This window comes from Carettochelys insculpta, chromosome 3 (genome assembly GCF_033958435.1).
Source record: "Carettochelys insculpta isolate YL-2023 chromosome 3, ASM3395843v1, whole genome shotgun sequence".
In the NCBI taxonomy this organism is placed as follows: domain Eukaryota; kingdom Metazoa; phylum Chordata; order Testudines; family Carettochelyidae; genus Carettochelys; species Carettochelys insculpta.
In genome coordinates this window covers 88,254,854-88,271,763 of record NC_134139.1, presented here as the reverse complement: position 1 = coordinate 88,271,763, position 16,910 = coordinate 88,254,854, and the positions used below count along the sequence as shown (strand labels likewise).

The window sequence follows — 16,910 nt, the reverse complement described above, 5'->3', positions numbered from 1 at the left end:
AGGCAGTAAATCTTGAAATAATGAATCCATGTTTCAGAACCAGGTTTTGCAGCTATGTTTAAACAAGTTCATGCGAACACACTACTATGAAACCTGAAAAAACGAAAGCTGTTAAACTTCGAAGGCTAACATTTGTAGCAGTAAGCATTGTATGAATGAAGTTTCTGCTGACATTTTATTTAAACAAAAATGCATAGCATGTGCTGAATGTTTCAATGGTGATTACAATGGCTTAATAAAACCACACTTCTTTCCCCCTCTAAACACTGGTCAGCGAGGATAATGCTGCATGCATTTACCACCAACCAATGAAGTCCCAAGCTTGATACTAAACTTGGGCTTGAAAGGGGACTGGTACAGACATGTTGTATTAATTCAGAATAGTTTAAGATTTTTGAAGGAGAACATCAACTCTTTCAAACATGAAATGAGGCACCATGAAATAAGAGCAGTTATACACACAGAGGACAGGACAATAATGGGAAACAGTTCCTAGTGAAAGGATAAAACTTCTACAAAACCTTTATAAGCTTGAGCAATCTGACTCATTAACCCTTTACCAATGAAAATAAAATCATGAACTCAATGACAAATAGAAGTGTTCCCAAAATATTTAAAAAACAGATCAGAAAAAAAACTGTTTCCTTACATTCTACTTCCTGCACATATCTAATTTGCACTTATACACTTGCACCATGATTACATTCAGATTACACAGAATTTGAATTAAAAAGAGTACTGTTCCGTTCTCTTCCCCCCATTTACTTTTTAAAACACAACATAACCTCTCCCTCAAGCCTAAATTAAAAAAAAAAAAGTCTAAATGCTTCTGTTTGAAATTAAGACAAAGTGGCAAGAAAAATCTGTCACCTCAATGTCACACAATACATTTTGATCCAGAGGACAGTTTTGCATCCTGCGCATAGCTATATTAACAGATTTATAAACAAATTAACCAAGCAAATAGCATGGCTAGACTTTTTTAGACTGCATATTATAGTAAATACTTTCAAATTACTTGGTAACACATGAACAATTGCTCATTAATGCAACTCTTACCTTTGTTTGGATACTAGATCAGTAAACCACAAATAGTGCCACCACAAAGTAAGTTCAAACATATGTATAGTTTTAAAAAAAAAAAAATAAAATTCAGGTTTGTTTTCTTTTGATGTTAATCCACTGCTGAGGCTTATCATTGCCAATTGACAAGCGCACTCTCCCCCCACAAGAAACTGTGTGCTTCAGGTAACTGAAGATGGTTAAATTTGAATTATTCACTTAATAAAAACTGCATTTTGAACAATAACTAGTTATTGTTTATCCACCTTAGAATACATTACCTTTTACAAATCTGGATCTGGTTTTAGGGTTTTTTTAAATAATCTGGTTATACTGAACTTTGCGCCCAGTGTTAGATGGAGAGACAAAATAGTGCCCAATTGACTTCATATCTAAAACGCTAATGTTATTATGACAAACTGATTGGCAATGAGCACTATTCCAATCCACATATCGCAAACGTACTCTGAGCTGTGCTATATTACTATTCTTGCAAATAACTTGGGACATTACAAAAAGGCATCAACACTTGAGTTGTAAAGATCCTAACTGCTTCCAGATGCATGCTTTAAAAAAGTAAGCATTTAAAGAAGAGTATTGTCTTCCCTCTTTCAGAGAACGAGACATCTTAAAAAGGTAACATTCTCGTTCACCCCTCCAAGTTTTACAGTACAATGTTATGACCAGTGGTGTTCCTTAAACTCTATTAACAACTCTTAAGGCACATTTTATATAGAAATGCAATACAAAAACAGGCGTACAATGAAACAAAAAAAAACCCCCATACCAATGCTGAAGAGAGGTGCCATTGTGTGTGCGCCTTATATATGAAGCATTTCAGATCAGTTTCTCAGAAGTTTGGGGGCGGGGGAGACTTATTTTTGCATGGAAATATGCAGTGAAATACTTATCACAACTAGTTTTCTTCCTTATACCTGCTAGTTGTGATCAAATATATTGCTTCAAATAATTTTAAACCTGCAATTAGATATTACCTATATTTTTGTACAGTCCTAATTTGAGTCCACAGTATTATCAACCATCCCAAGAACAATCCATTTTTTAAAACCATATTGACTTAAAGCTCAGTGAAATGCTATAGAGCCTAAGTGCTAAACAGTCAATCAAAGGTGCACACTAGCACTGATGCAATATAAAACAGCACTCTGTCATGGCTATTCAAAGTTGGTTAGCAAATAAACTCTTTCATGCAAAATTCACCTCATTGAGTTTTGACCCAGCAGTTCAGTGAACAAGCAGGAAGTCCACAGTCTTATTGGCAAAACTGACTTAGTGTCTCTAGGTCACTAGGCTCAAGGTTAAGAGCGAAGCATGTTCCATTTTTACATTTTACTGGAATTTTACATGTTCAATTCATGATTTAAAAGCTCTAGGTTCTCTCCTCCAAACTGTCTGTAGACACACTGTGCCACAGACTTAAGACTTCTGTTTCTCTCTCTATTTCTTCAAATAGAACCATTTTGCACGTGTCTACATGTTCTAGAAAGGAAATTTTTTTCTGAAGCAGCCACTTCTTTAGAATAGTCCGATGTCATCAGGCCTCTGAAGCAAAGGGGGAGAAAAAAGCTGAAACACAAGGTTCATCTGGTAAGTTTTACATTAAGCATTACAAGCTGGACAGTATAAAAATGTGGCTTTTGGCTCAAAACGGCTGAGTCTTGGTGTGGAAACGAGTACTTGGCTGTCCCACCATAGCATTCTCGCAGTGGGACTGTCAGGGAAGTCTTGACTGGGGAGTATTTGTTTTGTTTACCTATCAGGCGTAAATTTCCAGGCACTCAGTTCATTTTGGGCTTGTTCCAGTTTGTCTTTAGTCTGTTCCAATTCACCTTTCATTTTTAGGAAAAACAAGTTGATGGCTGGATCCACCATTGTTGATCTCAGTTGGGCAACACTAGGCTGCTGGACTTGCTTGAGGTACTGAATCTGATTCTGCGTAAAACAAGAAGAAAAACTGTCATTCATTATAAATTTAAAAGCTTCAATCATTTCAAAATGGGCAGACTTAAATAAGCCACATTGCTCTGCCAAAGATGGCATTAAAAGCAGCTCATTCTCCTTTCATATTGTGATCTGCATGTAAACTTAAATATAATCAGTAGGAAAATGAACTCAGAATATAAAAATCCTCCATTGACAGGCTATGAATTTTGCCCTTCTCTAAATCCAAATTATTTATGCCACCTCAATTCAGTTTGCATAGCAAGTATCATTTAAGCTATCAAAAGCCCCTATTTTTCTACTGTTCATATTCTTTTGAAAGGTGGCTACAAGTAGAAATGCTACAGTAAACCCTCAATTTAATAGACTGATGGGGGGCGGAGGAGTGATGTCTGTTAAAACATGAAAGTCTGTTAAATCAGAGTTTGGCGCCCCCAACCTTGTGCCCCCTCCCCCCACTGGCTGCTGCCACTGCCTGAAGGAATTGGCATGTGCTCCTTCCACCAAGGGTGGGGCATGTACGTGACTGCCATCTGCCTGTGTACATGCCCCACCACCGGTGGGAGGAGTGCATGGCGGCTCTAGTGGCTGCAGTCTGGGTCATGGCAGACCAGGCCATAGCTGGGGGTCTAGCTGCAGTGAGGAGTCACCTTATATAGTTTCTTCGCCAGCCCCCACTGGTGCTTTTAGCAGGCTTCAGGAACAACTGGGGGAAAGGGGTCCATTTATTGGGGGGGGCGGGGGAGGGAGGGGAGATCAAGGGTTTACTATCTCTCACTATAGTAGTTTTCCACTGTCAAATTAGGAATTGAATGGTTTCTATATAGCTGTAATGAAGGCCAAATCAGAGTGATGGCATTAATGTTGACAAATAAATAATGGCTCTTACTATTTCCAAATTACATCTAAAATCCTGATGTGTACATGAAGAAGAAGAACACAGGCATCTGTGATGCTGTTTTGTGTCATTTGCAGTATCCTTACACAAAGTTAGGAAGCTCAAACGGTTGAAAAAAATCTGTTGTTACTGAGCGTATGAAACTTAACTACACTGTTTTAAAACAATTTTAAAGCTATACTCCCCAGCAAAAATGATTTTTGGATTCAGGTTCCCATGCAGAATCTGCAATACAGTAAACAAAATGCTTCTGAAATAGTGGTTAGATTTCTATTTGCTTTCAATATGCCTATTTTCTTTGAACACATGAATTACTTACAGAACTACTGTTACCACAAACACAATTCACTCAAATACATTTTTGAAAGCATGAATTCTTTCACCCTCATAACCATTTCTTTAGCACAACTTTTTAATATATACTCATTTTTGAATTCTAAATTAATCTACTTGTTAAAATCATCCCCTTAAGCACAGAGCAAATGTTTGTATTAAATTCAATTTAATACATTTCCTAAATCTCTTCATATTTCTTAATTACAGCAATAAAATAAATTAAGAGTTTTCACAGGTTTAAAGGAACTTTAAAAATTACACTTTCCGATTTTCGAAACTCCTGTTGTCGCTTACACAGCCCAGACTTGAAGGCAGATGTTCACTGGCAAATCCTTGTGCCTAAGTAAAGATCACTGAAGAAAGCTCTGCACCAGGCAGAAGGACTTGCCTGCAGGATTGAGGCCACTTTATATAAATGGTAAAATAAACTGAGAAACCCAAATATTTCTGTGCATTTGATAGAACTGCATGTCTAGTTAGCTCGACTCTTCCACTCTGTATAGTCAGTTTGCGCTACTTAGGTGAGTCTTTCACACAGCAACAGAAAGATACTCTGACTGAAATGACCATTACCACCGAAAATAGCAGTGAAGGCCCAGGGGCGAGTTTAGTCTATAGAACCAGTTTAAAACCCATTCCATGACAGCGCTGCAACATTGCCATCCTCCAAAAAAATCCATTTTGGGTCCGGATTCTTCTGCCACCATGAAATTTCAGATTTAAAAAACTGAAATTACAAAAATGACCACAAAATCCCTAAATTCCTGGTCCATTTTAGTCAGAGATCTAGCCATAGTTAAAAGTGCTACTTCTCTCCAGATGTCAGCTGCCCTGTGTTTTCACTAGGATGCCGGGAACAGCGCACAGGGGCTGACTATGCAACCTGCGAGGTGCATGTGGGTGGCAGTTGGGGGATGCCCAGAAGTTCCCTTCAGAATCTCCACCTACCTCCTCACTCTCTTTTAATTAAACTACAGTAAACTCTCATATCCATCACCCAGAACTCTCAAATAACTGAAATTTTAACCATAAGTAAATTTTAGTTTTTTCCCCGTAAGTACAATGTAGTGAAAGTAAATACAAATACACAGCAAATACAGTGTAAGTTTGCAGTGTACAATACCACTGTTAGCAAATAAGTACTCGGCACACACTTGGTTCTTATTATCTAAATCTTGTTGTTCTTTAGTATTATGCATTGTTAGGTATACCTCTCTATTATCCAGAATATTTGACTATCCAGCAACCTCCCAGTCCCAGGGCTGCCAGATGTGAATTTACTGCACTATTTTTCATTGCAAGTAAACAGTATTTCAGTTACATCATGGATTTTGTGAGCTAGCATGGGAACCCCCATTTATAACATTGGAAAATGCCTACCGAGTTGCCAACAAATCAAATCAACTTACATTTTTGGAACACAACCAGTTTGTAAGTTGGGGCCTTCCTGTATTCCAAATCTCTATACCAACAAAAAATTGTGTTTCTTACAAGAAAAATAAGGTTTATGAAAACATTCCTTCATAAATATGGCGAAGTGAGTATGGACTGAGAAGTGGCATTCTACTTAAAGAAGTTTACAATGTGGCGATTATAGCCCATGCTTTTCGAACCTTTTATCGTCCCATCTTTCTGCCTCCCCTTATTTTCCAAACACCTCAAAAAAAAAAAAAGGCTGGGTTTCTCTGCTGTTCTAACTATAGCATTATCAGCAATACTGATAAGCCATGTGGCAGTAATTTTACTGTCTGTTCTTACTCGGAAGATGCTGCAGTACAGAAGCAGTACAACAAGCCTCCTTCATTGCCTCACTGAAAAAAAAAAATGTTTCTCCATTTCTTAACTTTCACAGAACAAGTAGAGGACTGTGACTTCACAGGTGGCTCTGCAACCGTGGTGTAAATCTGAGAATGTTTGCAACTATTACTTCTGGCACCTCTGTGATCCCAAAAAAGAGGAGGGATGACTGATGGAGAAAGGGATTGTGAAACTGTTCACTGCTTAGGTCTTTGTTCCCTATGCAAACAGATCCTGAAATACACTGTAGGTGGCACACCTAACACCTAGGACGAAGAACCATTTTACAGCGCCCTTATGAGCTGCTGACTGAAGAAACAAATACCACCTTTATGTAGTCATGTAAGTAGAAGATTTGCAATTCTAAGAGAATCCCCAAAAAGAAAATGGGAATCTCAAAAGGCCACATTTAATGAGGGGGGGGGGGAGAAGGGGAAAAGAGGAGGAAAAAAGAATGAGACCCCGACCACAATCAGAGAAAAATAAGGGGGGGGGGGGGGGGAGTGGGAAGTAAGAAGAAAAAAACTCATTAAATATAAAAAGGGAGGACCAAGAGCAGTGTAACTTTGAGGAAAAAGAAAACCGGTGCTGCTAAACTTCAAAAGAATTTAATGAAAAAAATTAAACTCCTTTCATAAGATTATGGCATTGACCACCCATCTGAATCAGTGGGAAGGATAAAAAACAGCAACCCACCACCAATGTGAGTTATGTCAGAGCAGACCCTCAAGCAGCACACTGATTCTTGGTGCTTAAGGGTAAATTCCCACTAACTTCCAAAGACTGCTCCCATATCCAAAGTGGTTAAGTTACACCTAAAAGTTATTTGACATTTTTGTATTCGATAAACTATATATTAAAAAGAAAGAACTGCCTCACCCAACAGGTTATCAGCAGCAAAAGCACAGAACTGTTCATGAACATAACTACTTTCAAGTACAAGAATTAGTGCAACTCATCAGCATAAGAATGTTTTTGCTACATTGTATCTGAAGTTACAATGTATATTTTTCCATTGTTAAAATTATTCTTCAGATTAATATCCTTAAGATACAAACTATATGCAGTATATGCTTCGCTGAAAACATATTGCTGTAACATTAAGTCATCTATCTACATCAAATACTTACAGTACACTCTTGCATTTCCTGTTCCTTGGTTGCCAGCCTCATCACTAGGATATTCTCTCTTCGGGCAGACTCTTGCTGTTGTTGCTTCAGCTTCTCTTCAGACTCTCTCAATCCAGTTACATCATTAGCTAATAGTAAGTGATAAATTACAGTAAGCACTAGTTTTAATAGCTTAGTGTACAAAAGCCAGGGTAAAAGACTATGATGCGGTTTTAAAAAGCATAAACCAGTTGCTTTAAAAATAGATTAAAGCAAGACTAAGTCAAATATATAAAGTTTTAGATCGGGGTCAGCAACCTTTCCTGAGGTGGAGTGCCAAAATTTGACCTTTGTATTTCTATGTACAGTCAGAGTGCCAGTGAGACTTTTAAAAGGTCACCAATACTCTACTTACAACAACTTCATTAACAAGTAAACTAAGATGCAGAGCTTTACCATTAGGTGGTGGTTGGTAGCATTAGCAGGTCTTTTGTTAATTCACAGGCAGCACAGCTTTGAGCAAGCTCAAGGCTGCATGGGGGAGGAGCTGAGCTCCTGCCTCACGTGCTGAAAACTGGCTTGTGTGCCTAAGTGGCAGGGGTTGCTGACCCATTTTAAATAGTGGAATCATTCTACAGTAAAGTTTTAAATTTATGGCATTCTTCCCTCACTGTTAGGCAAGTTCTACTAGTTCTTTTCTGAAAATATTTCTACAATGTTAAATATCAGTAGTAGCAAACACAAGAGAGCTAATGTAAACTAGCCACTGCCTGTGCCTTTTCTTTACTAGCACTCCCTCTGTCACCACCACCCAAAAATTCTACTGTATTAAGGGAGGGAAAGGCCTTCAGAAATACCAACACAAGTTGAGGCGTGTGCATTCTCAGGAACTGTGCCCATTCTCTAAGCACCATTTTTGTAGATAATGCTCAGACTGGAAGGTCAAAAACCCCACAGCCATGCTGACATCACAAAGCTTCAGAGATTGCAATTGGGTCATATTTAAAACTAATTCCAGCTAATCACACCATGTTAAAACATTTATATGTTGGAAATGTAAGTTAAGGATTCAATTTTTGTTTCTACTCATGTTATACAAGTATTCAATTATATTATATATATGCAATTTTTGTTTCTACTCATGTTACTCACTTTTGTCAGTGGGTTCAGAATCAGGCCAGATGAAAGTTTTTTGGGCTTTTCTTTTATTTTGGGGATGGGGGGCTGCTAATGACATTTGTCAACTCAAATGACAAGATGCTGGAATTACTATTTAAGCAATGTTACTTTTAACTACTTGAGCACTGCTTTCTAAAATCTGCTCTAAGAAAACCTAAAACTAATTTTGGGAAAGATTTTATAGCTAATTTTTCTCAAAAAGTAAGAATGAATATGAGATGCTGAAAAAAAGAGCAGACACCCTGAAGAGAAGCAGCGATATCTAGAATTCAAGATTTCAAAATGGCGAGAAAAGGCAAAAGAAGGGGAGTCACTTATTTTAGCTGACAATCCAATTAGAGGCAGAAAGCTAGGCCTGGTAACTCATTCATCCAATTTGAGGATAGGTGAAAGTCTCACCTCGCAAAATAAGAGCTACAGTTAAAGAACTCCATAGTCAAACATTCAAAAGGGGTAAAACTAAGTTACTGACATGCACAAGACTTAATGGGCAATTCATTTTAGACCCCCATCCCTAAACAAAAACCCCTTCACTTCTCATCCTATATGTTTTTACAAAGCAGCTTCTCTTATCACAGGACAGGCTGATGGGGCTCAATGGCCCTGATTAAGGGTCAGAGTTTGGAAAGGCATACTTTTTTGCTACTCTAATTTAAAAATTACGTACAGACAAAAAACACTAACAATTTACGGATAAAGAAGCCAGTAGAAGATTGTCAATGGAAGACAGCTGACTGAAAATACATGAGAATTCTATTCTGCAGGATGTTCATCTTGTGGCCTGTATTAGACTATCCCAAATAAGCAAGCTGGGTAACCTTTTCCGCCCAAATTATTGCCTGCATTTTTTAAAAAACAAAAAGGCATATAAATCACAAGAGACCAAACAAACAGATTTATCACTTTGAAAATGGACCAACTTACAATTAAGATCTGTGTATTTGCCCTCCAGAGCCTGTACATATGCTTCATATTGCTTCCACCTATTGAAGGAAGAAAAACATTTTTGAACCTTGATTCATTAGGTGGGGGAATCTTAGTTTAAAAGCTAACATAATACACAGAATAGGTCACAAAGGAAACATTCAGAAATCTACATTAGATCCTCTATTTGTTGGTTAGAAAGATGGAAAAGTTGATTTCTACTTGTCAGCTAATGAGGATAAAAAGCAAAATCTAATGCTTCATGTAATTTTTTTTTTTTTAAGACGACAGTGAAGGTTCTTTGCATTATTCTTGACACAACTTTGCACTATGTTCACTACGTAGCAACAAATACATGGAACACGATATTTTATTTAAACGAACAAGTAACGTTCCCAAATGCAAAACTACTGAAATGGACATTGTACCCAAGGGACTGGCACTGAAAAACCCATTACAATCAACGTACTACGCCAATTACAGCAAGCGTCTATGCAACACGCTCTCCAAGAAACAGAGGAACCACTAGATCAAAATCCTTTACAATAAACAAAAGATGACTAAAAATGAACTCTCTGAACTTGAAATCAACAACAACAACCAGGCATCCACACAAGACCCCATAGAACGAGGCTTTACCTGTGCTAGACAAGAAATTTATAACACACTTCCACTTTCTACAAAAAATAAATGAGAATAAATTTTCTACATTACTTCATACCTCAGGATACTTCAACTACAACAACAGCAGCTCAGCTAACAATATTGTTAACCTTTCCAGCTACCAACTCAGCCCAGCAGAAGAGTCTCTTTTCCCAGGGTCTTTCCTTCTGCCCTACTTCCTCCACAAACTTAATACAATTATGTGGTGACCCTGAAGCCTTCTTTCACCGCCTCCATCTAAAAGGAATTCTTCCAGCACACCTATGAACAACAGTCTGACTCTCACCCACGCCCCCCCGCCCCAACAAAAGAACTTTATCTGGACTCCCCTGGACGGTCGTAGTGAAAGTCTGGATTTCTACATACAATGCTTCTGCAAACATGCTCAGACTGACATTATACACAAACAATGCCAAATGAGACACACAATCTCAACTATGCTGAATGCTATGCTGTCCAGAGTCTCAAAAATAACCCAGACATTATAATCAAACCAGCTAACAAAGAGGGTGCTGTTGTCATCATCAATAAGTCAGACTATGAACAGGAGGCAGCTAGACAACTCTCCAACACCACATTTTACAGATCTCTTGTCTGCTGATCCCACGTTGTAACTTCCTTTGGAATTCCAAAAACTACTTAAGAACTCCCTGCTGCTACTCAGGACCTTATTCACTCAGAGACACCACTCGAGCCCCAGCCTGGATTATTCTATTTACTTCCCAAAAATCCACAAACCTCGAAACCCCAGATGCCCTATTATTTCAGGTATTGGCACCCTCACTACCGGACTATCCAGTTACATGGACTCCCTCCCTCAAACCCTATGCCATCAACACTCCCAGCTCTCTCCAAGATACCACCGACTTCCTGAGGAAAGTACAAAACATCGGAAAAGTTCCTGACAACACCATCCTTGCCACAACGGATGTAGAGGCACTGTACACTAATATTCTGCACAAACACAGATTACAAGCAAATCAGGAATACCATCCCTGATGTCACCACAGTCAATCTGGTGTCTGACCTCTGTAAACTTTGTTCCCACCCACAATTATTTCTGATTTGGGGACAATTAATATCTCCAGAATAGTGGAACTGCTATGGGCACCCGCATGGCCCCACAATATGCTAATATATTTATGGATGACCTGGAACATTGACTCCTCAGCTCTCATCCCCTATTTCCCCTCCTCTAGTTAAGATACATCGATGACATCCTTATGATTTGGACCCATGGTACAGAGACTCTAGAAGAATTCCACAGACTAACAATCTGCACCCCACCATCAGCTTATGCCTCGATTACTCCTAGCAACAGATACATTTCCTGGACACTACAGTACAAATCAAGGATGGCCTGATCGGTACCACACCCTGCTGGAAACCCACTGATCGCTATACTTACCTACATGCTTCTAGCTTCCATTCTGCACACAACTCCTTCTGCCCCTCTACTTTCTTCATAAGTCATGTTCTCCAGACCTTTTATCATTCTAGAGAAGAGCAACTAGAATGATAAAAGGTCTGGAGAACATGACTTATGAAGAAAGGCTGAAAGAATTGGGCTTGTTTAGCTTGGAAAAGAGAAGATTGAGGGGGGACATGATAGCGGTTTTCAGATATCTTAAAGGGTGTCATAAGGAGGAGGGAGAAAACTTGTTCTTCTTGGCCTCTGAGGAGAGAGCAAGAGGCAATGGACTTAAGCTGCAGCAAGGGAAGTTTAGGTTGGACATTAGGAAAAAGTTCCTAACTGTCAGGGTGGTCAAGTACTGGAATAAGTTGCCAAGGGAGGTTGTGGAATCTCCCTCGCTGGAGATATTTAAGAACAGATTAGATAGATGTCTATCAGGGATGGTGTAGATAGTGGTCGGTCCTGCCGTCGGGGCAGGGGACTGGACTCGATGGCCTCTCGAGGCCCCTTCCGGTCCTAGTGTTCTATGATTCTATAACTAGATCCATTGTTTACAGTCAAGCCCTTAGGTACAATTGCATTTGCTCTGATCCAACTGACAGACTAAAAACTACAAGATCTTTACCAAATATTCATAAACCTGAATTACCCACCAGGAGAAAAAAAAAGAGGAAAAAAAAAAAAAAAAAAACAAAAACGACAGGGCCAGACAAAATACCCAGAGACCAGCTATTCCAAGATAGGCCCAAAAAACCCAAGAACAGAACACCATTGGCCATCACCTATAGCCCCCCAACTCAGACCACTACAACGAATTATTAAAGACCAACAACCTATCCTTAATCAGGATGCCACCACTTCAGAAGGCCCTAGGTGACAGGCCTGTTCTCTCCTACAGACAACCTCCCAACCTTATGAGGATTCTCACCAAACAGCCACCGTCTATACCACAGGAACACCAGTCCTGGAACTTTTCCTTGCAACAAAACCCATTGCCAGCTTTGTCCACATATCTATTCTGGAGATACTATCACTGGACCCAACCAGGTTATTCACAGAATCATAAGCACATTACCATGTTCCTCAACTAACACCATATATGCCATCAGGCGCCAACAATACCCAGATGTTTTGTATGTTGGACAGACTTCAAACTCACTTAGACAAAGAGTTAATGGGGACAAAACAGACATAAAAACACTCCTCATCCCAAAACCTGTTAGCTGGCATTTTAATGGAGCGGCTCATTCTGTTAATGGCTTCAGAATTTGCGTGTTAGTGAAGAGGAATTTTCACAACACTCTTGAAAGAGAGAGACTGCCAAACTCTCTTTTATATTCAAACTTAACACATTAGCACGTGGTTTGAACCAGGATGGGAATTTTCTAAGCCACTATGGGGCTCGTTTGCATACTTGACAATCTAATTCTTGACTCCCCTCCGTCCTCCTTCTGCCCCTCTACTCTCTGATTTGCTCACCTTGATCATTTTTTTTCTGATACGTCCACCTTGATTACTGGTTTTGGTTCTCTGTGCCTTAAATATCGAGTCTGTTCTGGTATGGCTATGGTCTGAAGATGTGGGTCTGTCCCATGAAAGTTCACCTAATAAATTATTTTTAGTCTTTACAGTGCTACTTGACTTTTTGTTTTGATAGTATATAGACTAGCACAGCTTCCTCTCTGTTAAAATTTAAAGAAAAGACTTCACAAACACACAGCATGTAAACAGATTTAAAATCCCTCAAGAGATGGACAGCTCAAAACTAGTAAATTGGAAAATTTTCTTCACTTGTTCAAGCCAAAACTGTCTTTGGAAAAATCCAAGGAATAGGAGACAAATGGTTTAATAACGGACACACAATCAGTTACCAGCCAGCCAGCCATGGTAGAGAGGGCGGGGGGGACGACACACAATCTAGATTAAAGTATTTTAATAAATACTTCTTGTATCAAAAGAAGAGTATTTGGGCATCCAGATCAAGAGTCTTAAGAATAAATAAAAATCACACTAATTAAACTACCTAGATTTTAAAAGCAATGAACTCTCAAACAGATAAACCTCCTGAAACCAGTTATCAAATGGTAAGGTGTACAATATTTTAGTAATATCTACGAATATTCTGAAGCTGTGGTGTCATGGTCAAGAACATTCTTGCAACTATTCTGCCTAAATGAGAGATTTTTCATTATTTGAGAAAAAAAAACAAAAAAAAAACAAACACCCACCACCACATTGATATGAAACAACTACAGGGGATGAGTGGCTTGTCCAAATACAATCTGATTTCATACATGAGAGCATCTGACTCATAGGAATATAATTTATGCACCTTATTTGTAGGAGCAGTTTCAATTTATTCTACTTTTATGTCCAACTTAATGAAACTTCAAAGTGGCAATTTCAAGTTCTGACTCAAATATCAGTTTTCAAGGTGGGGGGGGGGGGGGGAGAACCACATTACCTTAAATTTTTATTTCTCTGAAAATGCCATACAGGATTCATCTTACATCCTCTGCACGCTGAGAAAATTCCCTTAGTTCATGGTATTTACTGCCACTAGCACTCTTCTGATCCTTTTGCAGGCACCTACCAAAATTTCAGGAGTTGGGAGATCTCTGTAAGGACCCTATACCTACTGAACTTTGAAGTGAACAGCCACCTGAAACAAGAACTCTCATCTTGCCCCAAATTATTTATCTTACACTGACCCAGACAACGTGATTCTCTTGTACTTTGGACATCCAGGACCAACGTGAGAAAGTTAAGAGTTCTGTTTCAGATGTTTGTTCAGTTTCAGAAAGCTTCACGCCTGAAGGTATGGACTGTGTTCCTCAACCGCACCTCCCAGCTCTTCTTGATGTCTTGCAAATCCAGCATATAATATTCAGCATCACTATTAGCATCATCAACTTTCACTTAATGGCAATACAGTAGACCCCAAGTTACGCAAAGTTTGTGCTCCTGCGCACCCTTCCATAACTTCAACTTTGTGCAAGGTAGGGTGGGAGTCAGGAATCAGGCAGCAGCCTGGCTCACTTGGGCTTGTGGGAGCCGGCGAGAAGCTGTGCCAGACAGCTGCTGCAGGACAGCTGCCCCCAGCTGTGGGAGCTGGGTGGGCAGACAGCTGTGACAGAGCAGCTTCCCCCCAGCTTCCCTCAGCTGGGGGAACCAGGATCTGGAGCAGTCAGCTGCACTCCTTTTGATCTGCAGCTAACTTGTGTTAATGTGAGCTAAACGCAAATAAAAATCACGCTTATCAGGGGTTTACTCAGTTGCCAGGATCCAATCCCATCCTATTAAAATCAATAGAAAGGAGATTCCGATATTGGAATAGCATGCTGCCTTTTTTGTTATTGTTAAAAACTGTGCCACCTAAAGCAGGAAAAGGAAGTATAAAAACTTCCCTGCCTGGCTGCAGCCCCAAAAACCTGCCTGAAGCTGGTGTAAAATACATCCCAGTGATTATTACAGAGCTCCAATGTGTCACACCCTCAAACACACAGGGACCACAAAAAAGGCAAGGGGCTGCAGACTGAGAAGGGGGATTATGGGCAGAGGGTTGCAGCTGAGATGTCAGAATCACATGGTACCTCTCTCCTTGCATTCTTCAGGTTGTGCCCTGCAAAGGGACTACATACTAGGAAGGAAGCACTTGAGTATGCTTAGCTCCAAGCCTAGTGAAGGCAGTGAGAGAGTTACAGTGCAGCCTCACAGAAAGTCCTGTTATCTGGACTGCAGGCTCCCTTTGCTGCTGCCACCCTTCCTGCATGCAGATTTTCCAGTTGCTGACTCAGAAACCTGCCTTTCACTTGTTAGCAACCGGCAAATAGTTTTCTGCTGGCAACTGAGGCATTGGTTGCTAAATAAGTAGAATCTATTTAGCTACCAAAAGCCTTGAAGATTTTATTGCAAGTTATGTGCCCAGGGTGTAGAACAGGCTTAAGAGAACCTTTTATTGCATAGAATTAGCTTTCATATACAGGCGGTCCCCAACTTACGACCATTCATACTTACAACCAACCTTCAGCTCACAGCCCCTGCACACCCCAGGTCACCTCCCAAAGCAGGGGGGTCCAGCCACATGCAGACCTGGATCCAACCCCCATGCCCCAGTCCCCCTGCACACCTGGGTCTCAACAACACCCCCCGCTCCCCCCACCAACCTGGACCCAACCCCTCCAAAGCCCAGTTCTCTCCATGCCCAACCCCCAACCCCCAGCTCAACCCCTCCACCCAGCACTTGGAGCTTCGGCTGTTAGCCGCTGCTGGCATGTACACAGGCTCTATCCCCCCTGCCATCTTAACCCACCCCCACCCTGGTTCACCTCCATTTCAATCCCCACTCCACTGAGCTCAACCCCACCTCCTGCACATGCAGGGCTGTCAGCTGCCGGCGGCTGCAGGCACATGAAGCTCTACTCCCCCTCCGCTAGACCCCAGCCCCAGTTCACCCTGTTCAACCCCATGCCCTCCAATCCCTCACGGCCCCAGCTCACGCTCCCCAGAATGCAGGGCTCTGGCGTTGGCCTGTGACTGGGGCTCCCGACCTCCCAACCCACCACTCCTGCAGCCCCGCCTAGGCTCAACCCCTGCCCCAACCCCCTGCTGCCTGGGTATAACCTCCTGCAAGCCCCAGCTCAACTGCACCCTCCCACCACCCCTTCTGCCCTAACCCACCCCAAGCTTAACCCCTCTTCCCCCTCCCAGGGCCCCAACCCAAGCCCTCCCCAACTTACATGAAATTCAAGGTACGCAAGGGTTGCAACCTTGCGGGATTACAGTTTAAGTCGGAAATACCCTTACAACCAAATCATTCATAAGTTGGGGACTATTTGTATCAGACAGCTCAGATACAAAGTTCCTTTCTTAGTCAGTCAAAAAGGAACTACCACTAGTTCCACTGTTCAAGCTTCTGAGGTAATGGGTTGAAATATTCTGAGTACGGAAAAGCCCTGCCATAAAGGCAGCCTACAAGTATTACAGAACAGCAAATTTCTGAAAAAGCAGGGAAGCATAGTATTCAGCAGTGAAAATCCTGTATTGAAGTTGATTGTGCTTTAACTCCTACCTTTGACTAATATTCACACATACATTCCTATAATAGCACTTCCTGTATACCACAAAGAATTCATGAGATGCAAGAACTGAAGAAAAATTCTACTTCGTAAGACATAAAACTTGAGATAAACAGAACATTTAATAGGTGTTAATTGACTGCATTTTTTCTGTGCAAATTCCTGGGTATGAAGACTAGGAAATCAGCTTGAAGTGAAGTTTTGCTCAGAAGTAGGACTAAAAATGCCACACGTTCTTATTGAATGGATCTCTTTCTTCTGCTTAAAAAGCTGTCTCTGATAAAATTTACTACCTGTATCACAATTAATACAGAGCAAAGCTAGAAAAATGAGAAGATTTTGCACTCATGAATCAGTAAGTATTTGTATTACTGTGGTACTTAAAGGCTTCAACAGATCACAATCCAATTATCAAGCACAGCACAAATATACATTAAATAATCCTTGCCATTAAGTTTATGATCTAAAAAACCCACAGGATAGTCAAA

At 40.4% G+C, this 16,910-nt stretch overlaps 1 protein-coding gene across 1 annotated transcript in view; it reads right to left on the bottom strand.

Moving 5' to 3' along the window:
- The window catches only part of WTAP (WT1 associated protein), a 38,314-nt gene that overhangs the window by 5,639 nt on the left and 15,765 nt on the right, over positions 1-16,910 (bottom strand). Inside the window, exons 4-6 of the mRNA XM_074990292.1 lie at positions 9,268-9,326; positions 7,186-7,313; positions 2,837-3,015 (exon numbers count right to left, since the gene is read on the bottom strand). Of these exons, the coding sequence (XP_074846393.1) occupies positions 2,837-3,015; positions 7,186-7,313; positions 9,268-9,326 (366 nt within the window). The remainder of the gene's footprint in view (positions 1-2,836; positions 3,016-7,185; positions 7,314-9,267; positions 9,327-16,910) is intronic.